Source organism: Phragmites australis, chromosome 4 (assembly GCF_958298935.1).
Source record: "Phragmites australis chromosome 4, lpPhrAust1.1, whole genome shotgun sequence".
NCBI classification, from domain to species: domain Eukaryota; kingdom Viridiplantae; phylum Streptophyta; class Magnoliopsida; order Poales; family Poaceae; genus Phragmites; species Phragmites australis.
In genome coordinates, this window is record NC_084924.1 from 2390701 (window position 1) to 2413319 (window position 22619).

Consider the following 22619-nt stretch of genomic DNA (forward strand, 5'->3'; position numbering starts at 1 on the left):
AACCTACAGGTTGCCAATGGCTTGGCTACAAGAGTACCCAACTGTTCCGTCGTTGGATATAATTGCAGGAACAATTGGACACAGCACATACACTGTTCTGAGCCTTTAACATCATACATGCAAGCTTACAGTGAATGACAAAACCACAATGAACAGCTAGCTTGGAAGGAACCAGATAGCAATGTCAGGAACTCTTTCCAAAATATAGCGCAGTGCTTTGGCAATTACAGGATGAAGTTTGACCGTTCAAAAATTCACACATGATCTACACTTTGTTACAGAAGAATATAAGAAAAGAGAGATTCAAAAGGCAATATGCAGACAAGACCACTCAACCTGCGCAGCACCCATGAAATTACTGCAACTGATGGAAGATCCTACAGATAAAAAAAGGCATAAATCTTAAGAAACTAATAGCATACGAATAAGATCCATATCAAATGGTGATGTAGCATAATTAATTTTCTTCTTTTCCTTTAACTATTGCTACTATCCCACTGTAGCATCTATGTCTTATCTAACTAGATGTCTTATGCATAGAAATAGATCCAGAGCCACACACCAAGATCCTAGACAAAAATCATCAATAAATCAATTGCAGTTCAAATATCTAGACATAAAAAAACTAGCTTGCCTTCTTATCCAAACAGTCTAGGTCAAAATATGGAAAATATATATTTTAGTGACTTGGGACTTCAGAGTTTAGACATTCCATAACAAGGAATTGATATACCTAGACAAGCTCAATGTACGCCATAGGTGCATTATCTCCCCGCCTTGGAAATGTTGGGATGATCCTTGTGTAACCACCCTCTCTGTCCCCATACCTGTCCGCAACCTCAGCAAACAATGCATGGACGATATGCTTCTCATAAATAAATGCTAGAGCCTGTCTCCTCTTGTGAAGAGATCCATCCTTTGCCAATGTGATCATCTTCTCGACATACTTCCTCATTGCCTTTGCCCTTGGCTTCGTAGTCTTTATCCTTCCATGCTTCAGCAGCTGTGTGGTAAGCCCACGCAGCAGTGCTTTCCTCTGATCTGGAGGTCTGTTAAGTCTAGGAATACGTTTCCCATGCCGCATTGCTACTATCCTTCCGTGGGCATCAATACCGAACAATCGATGCTCAAAGCTTGAATTCTCTACAATACATTTGGCCAAGTTAATGGGTGAATTTATGCGAAAAATGGAGGGAATTTTCAGACAAATCCATCCTAATTTTGTCAGTATTGCAACTTGCTCAGGAAATTTGAGTACAAAAGGCCGATCAACTGACATATTTTGACATGGTAACAAACCAAGCAAACCTGATAAGACCAAAATAGGCAGACAAAACTAGTTAAAGATGTGCGCATTGTAATTTTGGAACGGTCAATCAAATTGAAGCTGTGCTGTAACTGCAAATAAAGATAAGATAAGTGTAAAAATAATCAACTTATTATAACACATGCATCTACACATAAGTAATTGTCTTGATGGAGAACAATACAACTTTGTTGTTGTTGGAGCGTTGTTAAACAAGTAGAAGCATAAAGTTCATCTCAATGACATAGCATGTGACATTTTGTAGTGTATTAGCATGCATTCACATATGATGCTCCTAAATTTTCAACTGTTCCCTTACAAACTGTGTCCCATTCCAAAAAAAACTCTGTCTCATTCCTGTTACCGTATCCGTTCCCTACAATTAGCACACTGCAATTTGGGCGTAGATCGACTAAGTTAAGCGGTTAGTACGATTCCTTTACCAGCACCGAGGGAGAGTAGATTCGAGACGGGCGCGAGGCCGGAGAAGGACCCGAGGCAGCCGACCGACGCCGCCGTGGCCGTCGCGGCGAGCGAGAACGAGGACCGGAGCCTGCCCGCTGGGGAGGGGCGGAGCGAGGGAAGAGCCGCTCGGAGGGACGCCATGCGCCAGGTCGAGGCGGACATCGCCAGCGATGGGGAGGCGGAGGCGGAGGGGAAGGCCGCCATGGAGGAGGAGCAGGAGGAGGAGAGCGAGCGCGGGGAGTGGGTTTGGCTGGACAGGTGGGCGAGCAGCCATGCCCTCCGGCTTTGAACCGGATAACGTTTGGTCTGCGGATTGAGTTGCATCCTGTTGGGCCGAATGTAATGGGCTGCTGATCCGGCCGGATGGGCTCTTCAAGTCTTCAACTGGTCCACATACGGATGCAAGTTTTATATTTTTTTATTATTGAGTTGATTTAAAACTCAAAATAATAAATTAGAGATTTATTCTTACTAATTAAGAAAAAATAAATAAGTAGTGATTCATAATCACTAATACCCATTTGAATCTTTAAGTCCAAGAACTAATGGTTCTTAATTTGACACATTTTAGTTTTTTCAGGTTTGGCATGATCAGTAGGATAACTCTAATGGGTGATAGATAGCAGCTAGCTTTTATTACTGTGGTTGTAAATCGTGAAGATATTAGAGTGTTCGCAAGGGTGTCACCCTCACAGCTTGAGAATTCCAAGTCAGTTTGTGATTACTAGCAATCTGAACAACGTAGAAGGATAACACTATATACTCATGCTGTTGCATCAGTGAGATATTGAACACTTAGGAGGGCAGACTATCTCGCTGAGAATGAGAACTGTTTTGGTCGACCATGAAGTGCTCAGGGGTTTAGAGACCAGAGATGGTATGCTGTGCTATAGAGTATAATGATTTTGATGATATAGGTATCAGGGATTAGGGCTTTCAGATATACATATACTTGATATACATAAGAGTTATGTTGTTATTCTAGCAATTTTAGTACTTCACAACAGTAGCGGGGTGTTACTAGCTCATGGTATACTGGAAGATCATGAGTCATGACATTAAACAATATTAAGATGATATGCCACAATTATTTTTTCTTTTGAACTTTGTATGTATATTGCGTTTTGATGATTTGTGTGCGCGATGCTTTAGTTATTGACTTGGACATATAACATGATGAGGTAGTTGTCGGGGTGCGCCCTCGACGAGGGCACGTACAAGCTCGCGGTGCTTGTGCTGGCACATGCAGGAAGGATCGACGCTGCCCGCAAGATGTTCAATGAAATGAAGTAGAGAGAAGGAGTCAGGCACACGTCAGCAGGGGTGTATTCCGTGATGGTGGACGTGTTGACCAAGGCAGGGAGGCTCGACGTGGCCATGGGGATGTACAGAGATGGTGGTCATGGGCTGCTGAGTGAGCACGACAGTGAGCACCGCCATGGTGGAGGGACTGGTGACGTCTGGGAAGCGTACCCCATTTCAAGACCTAACAAATACATGGGGCAATGGTAAATTAGTGCACCAACAATATGCAGCTACTATTTCATGCTCTTATCTGGCGTGCGAACCTCCAGTAACAGGCAGCAACTCCCACATGTAGTGATCAGCCATTGCATGGAAGTCATCCTGAACATAAAAAACAAAGGGGTCAAGGGTGATATGGCAGAATGTCTGAACAACAGAAAGCAAAGTGCCTAAAGAAGCAGCATGAGACCCGCCAACAAAAGTGATGTTTCCCAGCTAACTATGTTGATCCTGAATATCCTCAATCATCCACGCCACTTGTGTCACCTGGTATGACGAGTTGTGTCTTGCTAGCATTCATCATAGTGGCATGAAGCAGCTACTTGTTTATAACATCCATCACATCTCTTTATAATGCTGTGCATCTCACTTTATTGCTTCCTTAATGTCTGTAGATGTTGTGTGGTCATGCACTCCTGGTGATCTTACAAATGTATGGTTGCCTGTTTCTAACTTGACACAATGTACAACCCTCATTCTTAAAAAATATTATTTTGAATGCAATTCGACGATTTAGGTTATCCTGGTAACTTTATATGTTTGCAAAATTGTATGCAAATAAATTCGACAAGTTATACATGTAACTTTATATTTTGCAAAATTGTATGCAAATAAAGTTACTATGGTTGCAATAGCATGTTTTTGCAACTCCACTATCTAATTCAAATCAAGGTCCATCCATCAAATGCATTTGTTAGATTGTACTGGTTTACATTATTTATAGCAATGCAACTCTTTTTCGTATTCGTGGTTTCCAAGCATCTCGAGGTTTTGCTACAAAACCTGATGTTCAGGGATGTTCTTTTGTAGTAGGCAGTCCAATCCTACCGCGGCAGACGCGTGTACCTTTGGGCGATATTTCAAATGTTTATTCAACTCCATCGTCGAATGTCAAACAAGGTACAACCTTCTTTTATTATTTTTAGTTGCAAAATTTTCCATCATATCATATTAACCCCTTTTCAAATTCCTAGTTCAAGGCATATCGATGTTTGCTTCGGGATCCGCAATTCAATCATGTTCCTATCCATTCAGAGTTCTATTAGGCAGGAATTATGTGGTACACAATACAATCGGAGCACTTTTAGGCAATGTACCCATGATGTTTAGACGGTCCCAACTCAACGATCTCTCATCTGTAGTCCAGGTACCCACTCAAATTTCGAGTATTGAATTGATATGTTCAATTCTTTTTGTGCTTGTCCATCTTGAATACTAGATGAATGATGCATATATTGATCTCCAACGTGTAATAGGCTCGATTTCGATGGATACCCAATCCAATCGGAGTATTGATGGGAAACATCACCCGGATGTGCAAGTGTTACTACCACAACAGTCCCATACCTCTCCAAACATGCCAAGCACTGTCCATGTCAGTACTTAGGGGTATAACTCCCCTGGACTGTTATTCAAGGTTCGAACTATGTTAGGAACTTGCTTGCAAGCTTCCAGACTGGTGGTGTTTGGTTATGTTTTTGGTATAGTTAATGTACTTTATAGGAATTATACACACTTTATTAGGTGGTGTTCTTGTATATAAATATTTCTATGATGCTATTGTGAAGATGTTATTTTTATTATATTTATGTTAGACAAGAAATCAAGAGTCATGTATTATCCTAATGTTGGATCTTAGACCGTGTAGAGCACTATTGCATTATGAATTAAGTATTACTTTAGCATTATGTTAGGATTCACAACCGAGTGCTACCACTACTTTCTCACAGCAGCAGGGTAAGTTCTTAATAAAAATGGCTCCGCTCCCCCCTCCAAGATAAAGTCTTGGTGTTGATTCCATTAACAAGCTCAAGGAATGTCTTGTCTTTGTTTGCTTGCTTACAAGAAACAACCAAAATCAATGCATTGTCGTGCAAACTTACGCACCAGTATAATCTCTATAGCTAGCAACCAGCCCTGCAACCGCTGGCCCTGTCGTTGTTCATCGACAATCCAAGTTCAGCTAGTAACAAACATTCCTAACTACAGGTGAATTTTTTTTCTCCTGTTACAACATACGAACATTTAACTAGATCACTCATGTATATTTAATTGTTATGTCATTGCAACACACGAGCATTAACCAGTTAAAGTGTAGAATCAGGTAAGGTTATCTTCCACTCCAAACACACGATGTTGCAGAGGAAAAAAAAATGCGAAAGAGCTGCACAAATGCTTAAATAGTTGACGGGTCCCACTTATCAGTGAGAACACCACGATTTTGACCAGTGGCCATCTCCCTACCCACACTTGGGTTGGTGCAGGACAGCGATAACTGCACCCGTCCCACCACCGATCCCTACACCCGTGCCTCAAACACTAGTGAACTCTGCACCCAGGCCCCACATATCAGCGGTAGGACCCCTTCGTGAACCGAGTCCATCCGATAACTGGGGGTTGGTAAGGTCAGGTCTGAGGTCTCCTATAAACCCACCCGCACCCGCTCCCCGTCCACCTGCGAACCCCTCCTCATCTTCGCCATTAGAGCGCGCGCGCAAGCATTCAGCGGCGAAGTTTCTAGAAGGTTCGAGATGAAGGTGATCGAGAAGGTCCGGGAGGCGGCGGATGAGTGCAGGACGGTGTTCTCGTTCGAGTACTTCCCGCCCAGGACGGAGGAGGGGCTCGAGAACCTGTTCGAGCGGATGGACCGCATGGTGGCGCACGGCCCGGCCTTCTGCGACATCACCTGGGGTGCCGGGGGATCCACCGCCGACCTCACACTCGAAATCTCCAACCGCATGCAGAACATGGTATGTGTGTGCTGCGTGCGTGTTGCTAGCTCGCTCTCTCTCCCGCGCGCGCGATCTGATCTGATCTGTTTGGGCGCGAGGTGATGGTGTATGTACTGGATTCGGTTCGATCCGGCTGGTGCGGCGTAATGGTCGTGGATGTGGCGGTATGCATTCGCTTTGGTGTTTTGGATCACGGGTTTAGGCAATTAGATTCGCTGGCTTGGTTCTGTGTGAGAGGGGAACGCATCTGATGAATGCCACTGTTTGGGTTGGTGGTTGGCTCTGATTTAGTTCGATTTGGTGCGGATTTGGGCGTAATTTAAAGGGCTAATTAGATCCACTAGTCTGATTGGCGCTTACACCGCCCCCTTTTTTTTCATAGATCATTAAAAAAGAGACTAAAAAAATTAGGTTCAACAATTTAGGATATCTCAATATTTATTTATGAATATATCAATATTTAACACATTCATTTAATTATGGGAAAAACAGTATTATTTTTATACATGCACATAATTTTAGCATGTAGACAACAGTAATACGAAACTAACAAAATTTGTTTCATATGTTTTGAGTTTTATATATTTTTCTTTGGATTTTAGATTATTTCAATCGATATATAACTACTATTCCTTTTGATATTTTTTAGAATTTCCCGAAAATAAAATTGTATTGTATGTGTAAATATACTTATACATATATATGTGTATCCCTATATCTATACACACACATATATGCGGGGCCCACTGCTACAGTAGCTACAGTAGTTAGACCGCTAAGAGCGCTCGAAATCTTGGCTCGATAATATATGTTATAAATGCCATTGTAAATGTGTAGGAATCGAAAAACGCCATTATAAATCGGTTATTTGTAACCACGCCATTACAAATTTGGTTGTAACACTGCCATGCCATTTTATACGCTCAGTGTCCGGCGCCCCCTATCTCCGTATGGTCCTAAATGCTCCTGGTCCGAGCTCACTCTTCTCCCTATCCTTCTCCTGCACGCTCATGAACCCTAGCCAAAGCCCCCGCTGTGCACGCACCGTCGCCCCCACACCAACAACACAAGCCGGAGGAACCTGTTGCCAGCTCCTCCCACCACCACCGCCAGCCTCACCACCGCGCCCGTGAGCCTCTTCTCGCAGCACACGGCGACCATGATGGTGTTCGATGGAGGACACCTCCTGCGTAAGCAACACCAACCACCACCTGGTGGCGACGGTGAACGAGGGCATGCTGTCCAACAAGGGCATGTTGTCCTTCTCGTTGGCGCCGACGACAAGGCCGTCGACGGGCACAGGCGTGCCGTCCAAGTCAGAGTCTGACCACTCGGACCTGGTGGCGCCGCCGTCGGAGGTGGAGAAGCAGCCGCACAAGCATGGGCGGAAGCCGGCGAACGGGTGCAAAGAATCGCTGAGGAGGAGCGGGCTCGCACTGCAGCGGCTCTGGCTGACGTGCACAGTCGCGGACGGTGATTCCTGCCGGCTCCGACTGCAATGCGGCTTGCGCGCCTGCGAGGGAGCGGCAAAGAGGAGGGAAGAAGAGAAATGGTAGCTCGATTTAGGGGATGGCATAGAGGATTGGGTGAATTTTATGGAGAGGCGGTGGTCGTGTCTTACTGTGACTGGAGAAGAGAAGAGAAGCGGTGAGTTGGGCTCGCCCGAGTGTGAGAGGAGATACACGGAAATAGGGGCATATTGGACAATATGGAAATATACGGGTGTTGGAAGGTGTCCCGGGCGTACAAAATGGCATTTGTGTGGTAGTACCAAATTTGTAATGGCATAGTTACAAATACCCAATTTATAATGGCATTTTTCGATTCCTGCAAATTTGTAATGGCATGGATCTAATTAGCCCAATTTTAAATGTGCTTTGTGGAACGCTTGGTTGTGATTATATTAGCTTAATTGTATCAATTGCTGTTCATTTAAATCAATTGTGACATTAGGACCACAATATTAATGGATACGCATGATACAGTTCTGATTTAGGATGCCCGTGTTGGTGTGAAATGATGGTTTTTTAGCACTCTGGGTTAATCTATTACCCTGCGATTTTGTTAGTCAGGTGGTGTGTTCAATGAACGCTGATCATCATACTTAGGAGACAGTGATGCCTAATGCACATGGCGGTTCTCCGGAAACGCGCCATTTTGATACCTAATGCGCATGCGCCTAGAATCCACACCTTCTGACTTCTGATATTGGGCCTTCAATAGGTAATGTTGGTGGTGGGGGTTGATACATCAGAAATCAATATCTTGTTGAATTGGAGCACACTCAATTAGTTTTCTTGATAGATGATCAGAGGATGAGCTGAGGGTGTCACTGATTTGGATTACATCGCATGCCTGTGATGCTACGGATGGTGTGGGGCTTTTGATGGAATGTTGGACTGTTATGGGTTTGGCCTTAGTTCCCACTAGAGCTTGTGCTTTCTGATTTTCTCGGCTACAGTTCCATTGATCGCATATTTAAGGGTGCTAAATTAGCGCTGTGCCAATTCGGGGTGCTGCATAGTGGACCCGAATATTAGTCTGAGATATATGATTTTGGTAGGTTTTGACCATACAACTTTAATGCTATTGTGTTCTGAACTTCTGATTCATGGATCCATAAGATTCTTGCATCCTACTATATGCTCACTATTGGCTGTGTGTATGGATCATTGGAGTGGGGGGAAAGACAAGCATTAAAGCTTAAAGAATGTCACTCGACAGTTAACAGTGACTGATTCCTTGTGAAAATAACAGGTTGATTATATTGTAGGATCATTTGCTGGGTGTTAACTTTTACTATGAATATTGTAACTCCAAGTCAATATGTCGTTCAGACTAAAATTGATTTCTTTATAATTTTGCAACTTTGGCATATTCTGTGCACCGCTTCCACAAGTATAGTCAATGTTTATAAAATTTATACTGGTTCTGTTTTGTAGGTGTGTGTGGAAACTATGATGCACCTGACATGCACAAACATGCCAGTAGAGAAGATTGACCATGCTTTGGAAACCATCAAGTCTAATGGGATTCAAAATGTTTTGGCACTTAGAGGAGATCCCCCACACGGGCAAGACAAATTTGTGCAAGTTGAAGGTGGATTTGCTTGCGCTCTTGATCTGGTAAAAATATCTTCTTTCTTATAAAAGATTGCATTTAAGGCAACAGAACTTATTAAGTGCATTTGGGAGGCAGGGCATGATGGCCAGTGTACTGCTGTCGTGTCCGCTGTTAATATTTAGGAAACTATATGAATCCTCACAGGAACCATCTCATATTCAAACTTGTCTTCTTTTTTTGAGATGTTGTCTTTTGTTTTCTACTTGCAGGTGCAGCACATTAGAGCCAAGTATGGTGATTATTTTGGCATAACTGTAGCTGGTTATCCAGGTCAGCTAGATGTTGCTTCTCTATATAGGGGATGCCTTCAAGTCCCAACCTTGGATGCTTGATCTGAAATACTTTTTCAAATGTCAGAGGCACACCCTGATGCAATACAAGGCGAGGGAGGTGCTACGTTGGAAGCATACAGCAATGATCTTGCCTATTTGAAGAGAAAGGTTCTTTTTAGTCTCTTGATATTGTTTTTCGCATTCGAAATGAAAGCACGGTACCTTTTCGTTAGTCATGAACCAAGCATTATGTTGAACACAAATGTATGATGCTGTAAATCCATGGCACTTTATATGTTTTGTTGAGCCTAATATTGTTTCTTGTTATCTTCTCTCATTTTATACATTTTCCCTGTAGGTTGATGCTGGCGCTGACCTTATTGTTACACAACTTTTCTATGATACTGATATCTTTCTCAAGTTTGTGAACGACTGCCGTCAAATTGGTATAACTTGCCCCATTGTTCCTGGCATAATGCCAATAAATAACTACAAAGGTTTCCTGCGCATGACTGGATTCTGCAAAACTAAGGTAAGATCTATTACTTGTAGGGATGCAAGTTTGCTTTTTTTTGGGTCATTGGGTAGACCCAAAACTCACTCAATTGAACTAAAGTAGTGACCCATAATTACCCATTGGGTACCCACTTGTATCCCTACTTGTAGCTCCATCATTAGGTATTGCATGCAGATAATTTCAACTGGCAAGTTGGCATGAATTTATGCATAAATTAAATAAGCACTTTGCCGAATTCTCTTTTTTTATCTCCTGAATTTGAATAGAGAATGGTCCCACTTGCAGTCTTGTACATGTAGCTAAATGTACTACAAACACCATTAAATGTTCTTCAAGATTAATGCAAAATTTCAAGATTCAAACCACCATCCATTTAATGTATAAATGGTTTACTTGTGCATGTAGGTAAATGTATCCTACAAACACCATCTCCTCAATATTAATGCAAACTTTGAAATTCAATCACCATCCTGTTAATTTACAAATGTTTTTTGCATTTTTGAAATATGTGATTTCTCACAAAATAAATCACTTTGAATGTCTAACAGGTACCAGCTGAGATCACAGCTGCTCTAGATCCTATTAAAGACAATGAGGAGGCTGTTAAAGCATATGGAGTCCACCTTGGAACTGAGATGTGCAAGAAAATATTAGCTAGTGGCATCAAGACTTTGCACCTTTACACACTAAACATGGAGAAGTCTGCTTTAGCTATTTTGATGGTAGTTTCCATGTCTTACTTGACTTCATATTTTGTTCTCATCTGTTGCTAACAAATCTTCTTTTCTTTCTTCAGAATCTTGGATTAATTGAGGAGTCTAAGGTTTCAAGGCCATTACCTTGGAGGCCGCCAACTAACGTTTTCCGTGTTAAAGAGGATGTCCGGCCTATATTCTGGTAATTGATTGAAGTGTTCTGTTATGTTAAGTTGGTTGAATCTTTGTGCCATACCAATCCAGTCTGATGAATGTCAATGACTGTGCAGGGCTAACAGACCAAAGAGCTATATTACAAGGACCTTAGGTTGGGATCAGTACCCACATGGGCGGTGGGGTGATTCCCGAAACCCATCATATGGAGCACTTAGTGACCACCAGGTAATTTTGGTATCCATTTGTTCCAATCTACACCTTTTGCGTTTACTGCAATGTTCTAACTTCACATATGCAGTGTGCAACATTTTCATTTTACTCTCAGGATGATACATATTGTACATCTTCTGAAACGAATCAAGTTAGAACTGACATTTAAATATGATTCAGAGATATTTATTCAGTAGGAAATACTATCATGGTCCCCCAATATGGTGTTTCAATATGTGCTCTTTTCTTAGTTTTAATTTAATACTGCCACCTGCTGCTAGTCTGCTACACTTAAGTGTAGGATTGGGCAACAAAAATCAGTTGTTCAAGATTACTAAAGTTGCCTTCTGTGATCATTATTTTTCATAATATTCTTGAATGTAATTATCTATTGATTTTTGTAACAGTTCACACGGCCACGTGGACGCGGTAAAAAGCTCCAAGAGGAATGGGTTGTTCCACTGAAATCTGTAGAGGACATTAGTGAGGTAACTTTTGAACCGTGTGATATATTATTGATCTGCATGGCAAACAAGTTGTCATCTTTATTTTTGCTAACCCTTCTGGATTCTGATCTTCTCTATGTCACTTCCAGCGTTTCATGAACTTCTGTCAAGGGAAACTTACAAGCAGCCCATGGTCTGAATTGGATGGTCTTCAACCAGAGACAAAGATTATTGATGACCAGCTGGTGAAGATTAACCAGAAGGGCTTCCTTACCATCAACAGCCAACCTTCTGTAAATGGGGAGAAATCTGATTCTCCTACTGTTGGTCAGTCGAATCTATTTTGTTTCATGTTTGGTCTTACTATTGCCTGTTGGCACTGGAACACAGTTTAAGCACATGTAGCAATATATGTTTCAACCATTACATCCTTTAGCATTGATACTTAAATGCTAGTAATCCATGTTTCAATAGGCCTTGAAATCATAATGCAAGTACTACTGCTTACGGCGTTTTCAACAGTGGACCTGGTTGTCTGAAAAGCACTTCATGAAAAAAAACTTGTGTTACCTGTGAGTTTAAATTACACCATGCACAAGTATGCCTGTGTCGAAAGTAGTTCACCAATCCTTGTATATATACATAATAACACAAGGTTGTGCCAAGTACCAACACCAGAATATGGATGCATTTGATCTCTGATACTGTCTAGTCACCACTCACCTGTATCCCAGCACACCGGCTGTAGAGGATTCATGTCCATAGTAACTATCAGCACAGTCAAGTTCTAACAAACAGTCGCATGGAGAATGTCTGGCCCTCTGGAGCAGTTATGATTTATCGAATTATCTACAGATGTCATAACTTGTTGTCATCGTATTAAGTAATTGCACACAACGCCATATAGTATTAGGCTTTTTTTTTGTGTGGATATATAGTATTAGACTACTTATTTGTGCCCTGTTCTGCAGGATGGGGTGTCCCAGGAGGTTACGTTTATCAGAAGGCCTATCTTGAATTCTTTTGCGCAAAAGAGAAATTGGACCAACTAATTGAGAAGAGCAAAGCATTCCCTTCTCTCACATACATAGCTGTGAACAAGGAAGGAGAAACATTCTCGAACATTCCAGCGAATGCCGTCAATGCTGTGACATGGGGTGTTTTCCCTGGCAAGGAGATTATCCAGCCCACCGTCGTTGATCCGGCAAGCTTTATGGTTTGGAAAGACGAAGCATTTGAAATCTGGACAAGGGGATGGGCTAGCCTGTTCCCCGAGGAAGACTCATCTAGGGAGCTACTAGAGAAGGTACTTCAATACAAACCGACATACTAAGTATCTGTTCCTTCAAGCATGCAGACAAATGTGCAAAGAAAACCTTCTTATACTTGCTTGCAACTTAATGCCATGCTTTTACTCACTATTCTTCAATAATCCACTTTCTGCACCCAAAAAAAAAAAAAAACTTCCGGCCAGATCAATCTGTATTCGAATTATCAATTTGTACTAAAGTTCCTGTAGATACTTGAAAGAGCTGATTATTCTGAGATGCTGCAAAAGAGCTAGCAGAAACCAGTCCGCGAAATATTCCATCTAGCGCCTCAGAAATGCAGTTTCTAACATATTAGTTTGCTGTTGACATTCAGGTTCAGAAGAGCTACCACTTGGTCAGCCTTGTGGACAACGACTACATCCACGGGGACCTCTTTGCTGCGTTCAAGGAGATCTGAGGATGCCTTGTAGTCTGAAATCTTGTTGTATGGCTAAATCCCTACCTTAATAAGTATTTCCTGCTTACACGACTACAGGGTCTGATCACCGTGAAAGCGTTGCTCATTTGACATTGCGGGAGTCCTGGTCTGATTTTTCGTGATTTGTATCAGCTTATCCAAACCATCCGATTTCAATAAAAAGAATTGAGCTGTGTTCTCTTCCCATTTGCAAATGGCGCAATGTCTAGTTCTAGTTTAATCTTGTTTGATGCTTTCGGTGATCGAAAAGACAATGTATAAACAAAGAAGTTGAATGAAATGCGTAAATTGTGTCTGAATTTGTGCCTCTGCTTCATGGAACCAGACATTTTCAGGCCTTGTTTCTTCCTATTCACTTGTGATCTTAACCGTTTCTTCTGAAATTCCTTCTTTTCAAATGATGCCCTGTGCCTAACTTCATTCGGCCTTAAGAGACTTGATCTCGATGTACCCACCCTGTTAAACTCATGAGTCATGAAGCTGCTGCCAGCCAGCCACTCCTCAGTGCCTGCAAGCACGTAACGTAGCAAAGGCATTGCACTAGGGTAGGGTGCAGTACAGCAGTGGACAAGAACAGCAAAATTTGTTGGTTCCATCGAAGATAAAAGAACTATTACATATACTTAGTATCTACCGTCTGAGCAGAAAGCGAAAACAAAAGAATGACCCGTCGCCAACACCGACCCTCAGAACCCTATCACCCCGATCAGGTTCAGGTTCAGGTTCAGGTTCAGGCTCAACACCTAGGTCGTATTTACAGAGGTTGCAAGCCTGCAGCGCCGTCTTTTCCCTCCGTGCTTCCACAGTCCCACCTTAATTCACTTCAGAAGGGGGCCAAGCCGCCGGCGCCGGCTGGCTGGTTCCCCTTGACCCTCGGAGACGCGAAGAGCGACGAGTAGAAGTCCTCCCCCGGCAGCGGCAGCATGTCGAGGCCACTGTACATGCTCTGTATGTCGTCGTAGCTGAGGTCCAAGAACAGGTCGTTCTTGGCGGCGTTCCCGTCGTGCACCTGCTCCTTCTTGGGCACCATCATCTGCGCCGCCGGGTCCCGGAACGCCGGGAACGAGTCCAGCTCCGGGAACGGGTCGTTGTCCACGATCTCCGACTCCGGCGTGCGCGTCTCGGCCCACGAATGCGAGTGCGAGTGGGAGTGGGAGGTGGTCATGTCCGGCGCCTCCTCCTTGGTCGCGGCGGCGGCCTCCTTCCCCAGCTGCATCTTCTCCCACTCGTTCTTCTTGTTGTATAGTCGGCACAGCACCCAGTCATCCAACTGCACGCGCAGATCAAGACACAATTAAGTTAATTTGTTCACCCCAAATCGATCAAAGCGGTCGCCTTCAATTTCCATGGAAAAAAAAAGAGAAGAAGATTCGGGAAATCGGCTTACCCTGAGCGATCCCTTCTTGGCGGCGGCGGCGCGCCCGGCGTCGGCGAGCCGGTACTCGTGCATGATCCAGTCCGTCTTGACCCCGCGCGGCGCCTTCCCGGCATAGAACACGAGCGCCTTCTTGATCCCCAGCGTACGCCCGCGCGGCGCGACGGGCTTGTCCGCGCCGGTGGCCTTCCAGTACCCGTTGCCCGCGGCGCGGTTGGGCCGGGATCCGTTGGGGTACTTGCGGTCCCTGGGCGTGAAGAAGTACCACTCCCTGGTGCCGAACAGCGCCCGCTCCGGCAGGGCCCAAGGGTCGAACTTGTACAGGTCCACCTCGGCGATGATGGGCACCGGGAGGCGCTGCCCCGCCGCCTTCCGGCACAGGTAGTGCTCCACTAGCTCATCGTCCGTCGGGTGGAACCGGAACCCCGGCGGCAGGTTCAGCTCCGCCTCCGCGTCCCTCTCCCTCCTCACCGCCATCCCCATGTTTTGCTCTCCTCTTCTTGGCAACAAATTGAAACTGATCGGTAAAAGCTGGCTCCTTCCCAACACTCTCTTTCCTCCGGCTGCTGCTGCTGCTGTTGCTTCTGAGGTCTGGCTGTGTCCTGTGGATTCTGCGATGTTCTTGAAGAGTAGGAATGCGGGTAGGGAGGGATAAATAGGGGGAGGTGACGGTCGGGAAGCTTCGGCGGGGTAGGAGGACGGGGGTCAGTGCGAGTCGGCGGCTGCGGGGAAGGGCACGTGTGGCGGGGGAGCGGGTGAGGTGGTGGGTTCGAAGAAGGTTGGGGAGGCTCGAGGACAGCCACCTCAGCGCGGCGGGATTGGATGGGATCGGGGCAGGTGAGGTCACAGCCAACCTCAGCAGAATTGGGACGGGTCGAAGCGCGCTGCTTTTTGCCAAGAAATACACCTCTACGCATCTTCTATCTGGATCGTCCATTTATTTTATAATACTCATACATCACATAGATACCTCTATGTATTTTTTTATGTTTCACGAGTCACGGCCGGAAGAGTTGGCTCGCTAGTTTCTTTTATTAAAGTTTTTTCATTAAAAGATTACAACATTACAAAAGATGGGTGTGATGTCCCATTGAGAGTTTGCACGTGCCAGCTGCACTGCACAGTGCACAGAGTGGGGTATAAACTAAAGCTTCACGGGAATGTGATGTGATTCCATAAGCGTGTCAGAATTACTTCCAGTCATGCTTGTTTGTTCTTAGAAGTAAAAGAAAAAAACTTACAATCCACATGTTTCTTCTTCACAAGGTGCGGCGCATATGCTCACAGAAAGCGTGTCAGATAGAGCCGCACCCCCCATGATTTTTTTCATCCGAATCATCGCCGAGCGCCCACATGCTCGGCATGCATCGAGAAGATTCGCCCGCATCCCTTATCCCCACCCCCTGCAATATTCTACGCTTTTCCCACTGTACCTCTGGCGATTAGTCGTACGATCCACCGCGCCACACATACGTGGAGACCAAGCCACCGTACCGCGACCCAACACGTGACCAAAAGCTGGGCACCCGCTGCCCGGAGTCCTTGGGCACCCTATGTACCCCGAATGGACAGGTAGCCAACCTGGCGGGAGCCCGTCTTTCCGACTAAATGTATTTTCTTTTGGGACAGGATCTGACGAGGAAGTGAGAGAGGGGAACACCAAACATAGGTGCGTATCATTGCTCCAATCCAATAGACTATGTCATACAGGGAGGAACTCATAAAGGTTGGGAGTCAATTATTTACGGATTTACTACTTTTTTTAATTTATCAACAGGTTATTCATCCGATCGTATGTCTGTCTTTTGATCTGTACTCAGTTAAGGAGTTTTGTCTGCCATGAATAGAAAATTGTATATGGCTCTACTATAGAAAAACATTGTTTACTTATGAATCAGTTTTTTAATCAGCTATTAGATCTTTATCCAACAGTTGTTGTTGTCAAGTGAAATATACTCTTGTTTTCACTCAATTGAAAATTAGTAACTCACAATTATTTATCACGCCTCCTACGTTTCAGCTCATGAAAACGTCAAGAATTTAGTCGACGCACGGCTGCGTACGACATGGACGACGAGGTTTAGGTTCGTGCTCCTGGGCTTAGAGGATGCCTATGAAAGCAGGCCCGACAGTGGTGACAGGCGTAAGGGAGGGGCGGCGAGGCGGCAAGAATGCCACTGGCCATCTGGTGTGGCGAGACGACAAGAATGCCGCTGGCTGTGGGCGGCAGAGGATAGTCAATGGATAGTGCTGATGACCAGAGGCAAGGATGTGATTTGGAGGAGCTAGTTAGCGAGGCAGTAGGTGGTGAACGCGAATTTGAGTGGAGACAGAGGAGGCCAAGGGAGGGTAGAGATGAGCGACATGATGAAGGAAGAAGACGATGTTCTGACTGTTCGATCGAGATCATACGGCTGACACTTGTTGATAGAGAAAACACATGATTTCAGTGACATAAGAATAATAACACTCATTATTTTATCCGTAACGTGGTGCATGAGCGACGAGTAGGGGGGGCACAGCCGCTTGTCGATGCGAGTCTCGTCTCTAGAGGCTAGAGATGACAATCGGGCGGGGCGGGTACGGTAGTTCTCACCCATATCTATATTTGTTGGTTTTTACCGGTCTGTGGTATACCCGTGAATGCCCAAGGACAAAAAACAAACACCAAACGCATCGCTCACGAGTATACCCGTTTACCCGCGAGGCCACCATTTGTGGTGGCAGAGCACGAGGTGGCCACAGTACCAAAAATGCATCCGTGATAATGCCATCAAAATTTAGCAATAAGTTGTTGAACACACCAAGTATTATAGAAAAATTTCATAGATTTTTTTTATCATGGTTTGAATCAACAAAAGAAAAGAAAGGTAAGTAAAAAAGAAAACACACATACGAAACAACACAAGTATATCCTATCCTTCTTGCTAGATTACCAGTTCGCTCCTGTAGTCCTGGAGGAGAGCTTGGCAAGCACGGTTGCGCTAAGGCTGACGACGATGAACGACATGACGGTGAGTGTGATGAGCGCGAGCTGCCAGTGGTGGTGAATCTGACGACAAAGCCTACAAGGAAGGTGGCGATGTAGTTGATGAGGTTGTTAAGCTTCTCGCTAATGGTGTCCTGTACAATGATGACGTCGGCGTTGATGGCGTAGATGATGTCAGAGGCGCAAACATCGGTGTTTAAGAAGGAGACGTCCTGGCGTAGCACCGCCTCTAGGTAGCGGATCCGCAGCTGCATCAACTGGCGCTTGTCAGTCCACATCCAGCATGAGATCTCTGGGAGCCAAGATTTGGGGCGCACTAACGGAGGCCCGACGTCGCATATTTAGGGCTGGGCAGCGGTCGATAGGGATCTGATGGGAGGATTTAGGGTTGGGCGGTAGGGGATTGGGCGTGACGATGGGGATTGGGCGGCTTAGGAATTGGAGTGAATGGGTGATGGCATAGGCAAATGGGGTAGTGGGGTCTTGCTGTCATGGAGTTTGACTCAGGACTACGGAGTGAGCCCACCCATCATAGCTATAGACAAGTAAACGGGTGCTATAGGTATGAACAAGTTTATCCACACCGTTACCCGTATACACATCTGGAAATGTTTTTCGTCCATGAACGTACCTACGGGTACTTGTAGGATCAGGGAGTCCGACTAGAGGGGGGGTGAATAGTGAGTTCCAAAATTTATCTATCAACTTAACTGATAAAGATGTGGAATAAAAACAATCAGTTACATAACAATTAAACTCCTCAAAATTATATGTCTCAAACTAGTGCACCAGCACCCTATGTTTATGTTCAAGGTTTGCAATTCTAGGGACAAACCACAAAGGAGACACCAAATTTTTTTACTGTGATCTCAGAGTCTTGTCGGTCTCCCTTAATCTACGTTGAGGTGGGTTTAAATCTTTAACCCCTCCTCTATCAAATATGCAACTATCACTACGATCAACTTGATTTTGAGCTGAATTAATCCAATGAACCATTCACTACCTCGATTGCACTACAGTTGCATTATATTTGCACTTTACCACTTCAAAAAAAGATGTGCACAAAGTCTCTAACAATCACATTGAGCTTTCTCATAATCTTCTTTGATAAGATCACTGGATCATAATACCACTATGTCGTCTAACTGTTGGGCAAACACTAAGAGTAACACGCCAAGTTTAACTTGACTCTTACCAAGTGGCTAAATCTCAATCTCGGATGTAAATGCACTTGATTCTTGCCTCACAACCCTCTCTATGTGCAACACCAGCACAAATATATCAGAAAAACTTTAGTTAGCTCAATAATGCTCAATGCGGGCAGGAGGGTCTCTCCAAGTTGCTGGACAAGAGGTATATATAGGTCACACTATCAAAACTAATCGTTATGCCCCAGATGACCCGAACCTCTATATTTGGTGGTTAGACCGCAGTACACAACCTGGTTAGACCATCACTCAAGCCAACGATTATAAAACTAGTCGTTACAGTCTTTTCAGACCTTCAACGGTCAAACCGACCACCTTGACGGTCAGACTACCAACCAATCCAAAAAGATGAAAGTTCTATGTTAGTTCTAGCGGTCAGACCAACCACCTTAGTGATTAGACAGCTAACCTCTCCAGGCAAAAGAAGGTTCTCTGCAAACTCTAGCAGGCAAACCGCAACTCCAGTTCAGCACAGCTGGCACTCAGAGAAACGACGACAACTTTTAAATCCGATGTACGATTTTGATGATCTTGAACTCTACGAAAAACTTATTTAGATGGCTACACATTCCAACTGATTGTTTTATCTCAAATTCATTGGATCAAACCGAAAAATATAATCCAAAGCTCCACCACAAGAAAAATTTCAAGAACCCCAGTCGTCTGCGAAACAACTTTGCAAACTAATGGTTCCATGCGACCGAGGGTTAAAGCATTCACTATGAAAAATTGCAAAACACATTTTCAAACTTAGTGACATGCCACACGAAGTAGGAGTATGGACTTGGGCTATTTACAAAACACATTTGCGAACTATAGTATCCTTAAAAAAAGAATATGCACATACAAGATTGAGCTTGTCAACATATGGTAAAACTCAATATAGTCTATTCTAGTAATATGGTATTTTTCTTCTCTAATCATCTCATGACCAACAAAATAAAAATACTCTACATTTTATACATTTGTCTTGAGACACCCTATTAGACTTGACGAACACATCATCTAAGTCCCGGCACTTCTCATTTTTCTTGTAGATTGTTATCAACTCCACTTGATCTTGATGACAATGACCATCCTCGCTTCTAATTTCATTTCTCTCTTGATTTTCTGAAAGCTTGATGAAATTTACTTGATTACTTCACATGCATCAAACATGGAAGACTTCTCTCTTTTCATCATTTTCATTCAGTTCACCATCAAACCATGGACCGCAAGTATCAAACACACAATTTATCTACTAAACTTATTTTGATCTTGATCTTACTGTTCGATATATTTAATATCTCAATTCAACACTTGTATTTATATGAAATCTAACCTAACTTACTTTTAAGCACTTAGTATATGGGTTAGCCCATAAAAACTCAATTGACAGTTATGGACCTTTAGTCACTTAATATCGATAGGTGATTTAACACGCTTATCTTCAATCTTCTTTGTGTTTCTTTTTCATCTCACGAGCGTCACTTAAGCTGAATAACTTCGATGCATCTCTTTGATCTCATGACATTTTTCAACATATCCATATTTTATCACTTACATATTTTATATAAAACAAACTATTAACAATTCTCAATATAATTATTAGTCTATAGATATTGTTACTACTTATCCGAGTATCACCTAAAGTTCATTTATCTTGATAGATTTCTCTTGATTATATATCATTTGTCAATAAATCCATAATCAATTCTCCATGCATCACCTATATAATAACATACTTAGTAATTCCTAACGTAATTATTAATCTATAAATATTGTTATTAATCACTAAAATATACAAACTCAGTACCAAATGCGAACCATATCTAACTCTGTCAAAGTATTTACGCACATGAACACGGTAACACTGGCATCCCTACTCGAGGCCCCGACGGCGGCGCACGCACGTAAAAGCGCATGAGTAAATGGGGACTGGCTGCAGGGGTGTGGTAGGCGTCTCGAGGCGCCGCGCGCTTCGCGTCCGGGGGGTGAGGTGCCGACGCGCCGGGAGGGCACGCGGTGAGGTGGTACGCGCGCGACGACGGCTCGGGCCGGTGCGCACTGCGGACGCGTCGCTGTCGATGCTGGCGTGCTGGACTGACAACTGCCGCCAGACCACCGCCGCACGCCCTGTCCTGTCCGCGGCGAAGGGGATAAAAATGTACGGCTGCCCGCCGCGCGGCCGGCCACGGCATCGTCCGTTCGCCTTCTGCGGTGACGGGCGGCGGGGAGAGGTGGGAAGGAGGCCCGGCACGGCAGTCGGCACGATGGACGCGACCGCGACCGCGACCGCGACCGGTACTCTTTGTACCGACTGCCATGTGTGTACTGTAAAGTATGTGCTCGGGACGTCTGAGTTTTCGACCACACGCGCGTGAGTTATGAGTACCTGGCTGACACGGCAGGGACGAGGAGCTGTGTCCTGTGCGTATGAAACTCGTGCTCGTGGGAGACTTGCATCTGGTCCGCGAACGTGGTTCTTATCCAGATCGCTGGATCGGTCCACATCGTGCCCTGAAATTGAAAGCAAGCGTCGTACATGTTGACGTAGCATGTTCGTTTCGGCCGGTACGGCAACCCGGTGCACCGAACCTTGCTCGGTTGCTCTAGCAAGAGCCGTGAAGACGCTAGCTGTTCACCGGTCAAATAGCGGCGGAGATCAGTGAGCTGATGGCGCCGTTAATGCCGGCTCTAGCTCTTCCTTTGGTAAAGCTGGTTCCCCAGTAGTAACCTCAAACGGTACGGGCGTTCAGTAACTCTTGTCTCCACCCTCCAACCAGAAATGACGCGTTACCCGGGCGTACGGACTGGCGCCTGCCTAGTCGGCGCGACTTTAAAGTTTTTGATTGGACGAAGAACGCTTAGAGAAAAAAATCCAATCCGAAGGAGGTCTGTGTTAGGTAGAGGTCTAAGTTTTACTTGACTCGCTGGGTCTCTATCCGTCTTGTCTCAGATGAGGTAAGACAGAGCGTGGCACCGATTAGGACGAGTGAGATGGGGTGGGGCACTAGTTAAGAACACTTTGGTCCCTCTTCGTTCTGGAGTATAGGTTATATACATGTTTAGTGAATTTATTAAGATTTTTATTATCTTTTTTAGTAAAAAATTTAGTAAATTAATGTATATATGTAACTAATGTTATGGTATATTAGATATTATGAATTTTAGTTGTAGCTTTTTATTGATTTGTATGTTACGATAGCTATTATCTCATAATTTAATTTGATCTAAACCTTTTAATGACTTTAATCGGGACAGAGCGGGGCAGGTCATGTCAAAATCAAGGCTCCACGGGACGGGACGGGGTAAAAAAATATCATCCGTTCTCGAGTTAGGATGGGGCGGGAGACATACGGGTGGGGCGGGTGAAGGTAAAGCCCACCCCACTCCGCTCCATCTAGATCTTTAATATCGTATGATGCTTCCAATTCCAACGACCAAGAGCAGGGCCGCTCGAAGCTATTGGTTACTCAGATGCTCAGGTGCTCGCATGGGTGGTCTGCACTGGTGTGGGAGGGAAACACACCCCAAAACCATGCGTGTACAAGCGCACACATACAATTCCTTAAATATCTAGCCATAATCACTAAGTATTTTAATACAAACTAAGACTATAGATGTTTAAATATAGTTAACTATCTTGCTAACGCTCCTTATAGGTCACATAGATTCCAAAATTTTAGAATCAATAGATTTCAAACTATATTATCTTCTAAATCGTATATCCAATTTATGATATTTTTGCACTATAGTATTTTGTATAATTAGATCTATAAAACAAGATCTCAGATGATTATATATTGGTGAAAGAATTTTTTATTGACAAGCGAGATTCACATGCCATAC

General features: G+C 44.1%; 3 protein-coding genes across 3 annotated transcripts; 1 reads left to right on the forward strand and 2 right to left on the reverse strand.

The window, feature by feature from the left end:
• Positions 1–174: 174 nt before the first annotated feature.
• On the reverse strand, positions 175–2048 carry LOC133915165 (large ribosomal subunit protein bL17c-like). The gene is made up of 3 exons (XM_062358221.1): positions 1750–2048; positions 734–1143; positions 175–377 (listed from the first exon to the last, which is right to left on the reverse strand). The coding sequence occupies exons 1-2, from the start codon at positions 1973–1975 to the stop codon at positions 734–736; spliced, it is 636 nt and encodes a 211-aa protein (XP_062214205.1). The 5' UTR covers positions 1976–2048; the 3' UTR covers positions 175–377.
• A 3691-nt stretch (positions 2049–5739) lies between these two features.
• On the forward strand, positions 5740–13515 carry LOC133915166 (methylenetetrahydrofolate reductase (NADH) 1-like). The gene is made up of 12 exons (XM_062358222.1): positions 5740–6045; positions 8970–9152; positions 9360–9420; positions 9508–9590; positions 9781–9954; positions 10488–10661; positions 10736–10836; positions 10925–11036; positions 11429–11509; positions 11617–11794; positions 12439–12773; positions 13112–13515. Exons 1-12 carry the CDS (start codon positions 5827–5829, stop codon positions 13193–13195), a joined length of 1785 nt encoding a protein of 594 aa, XP_062214206.1. The 5' UTR covers positions 5740–5826; the 3' UTR covers positions 13196–13515.
• Positions 13516–13780: 265 nt separating this feature from the next.
• Positions 13781–15237, reverse strand: LOC133915167 (NAC domain-containing protein 2-like). Its single transcript, XM_062358223.1, has 2 exons — positions 14604–15237; positions 13781–14486 (listed from the first exon to the last, which is right to left on the reverse strand). Exons 1-2 carry the CDS (start codon positions 15072–15074, stop codon positions 14040–14042), a joined length of 918 nt encoding a protein of 305 aa, XP_062214207.1. The 5' UTR covers positions 15075–15237; the 3' UTR covers positions 13781–14039.
• Positions 15238–22619: the final 7382 nt, after the last annotated feature.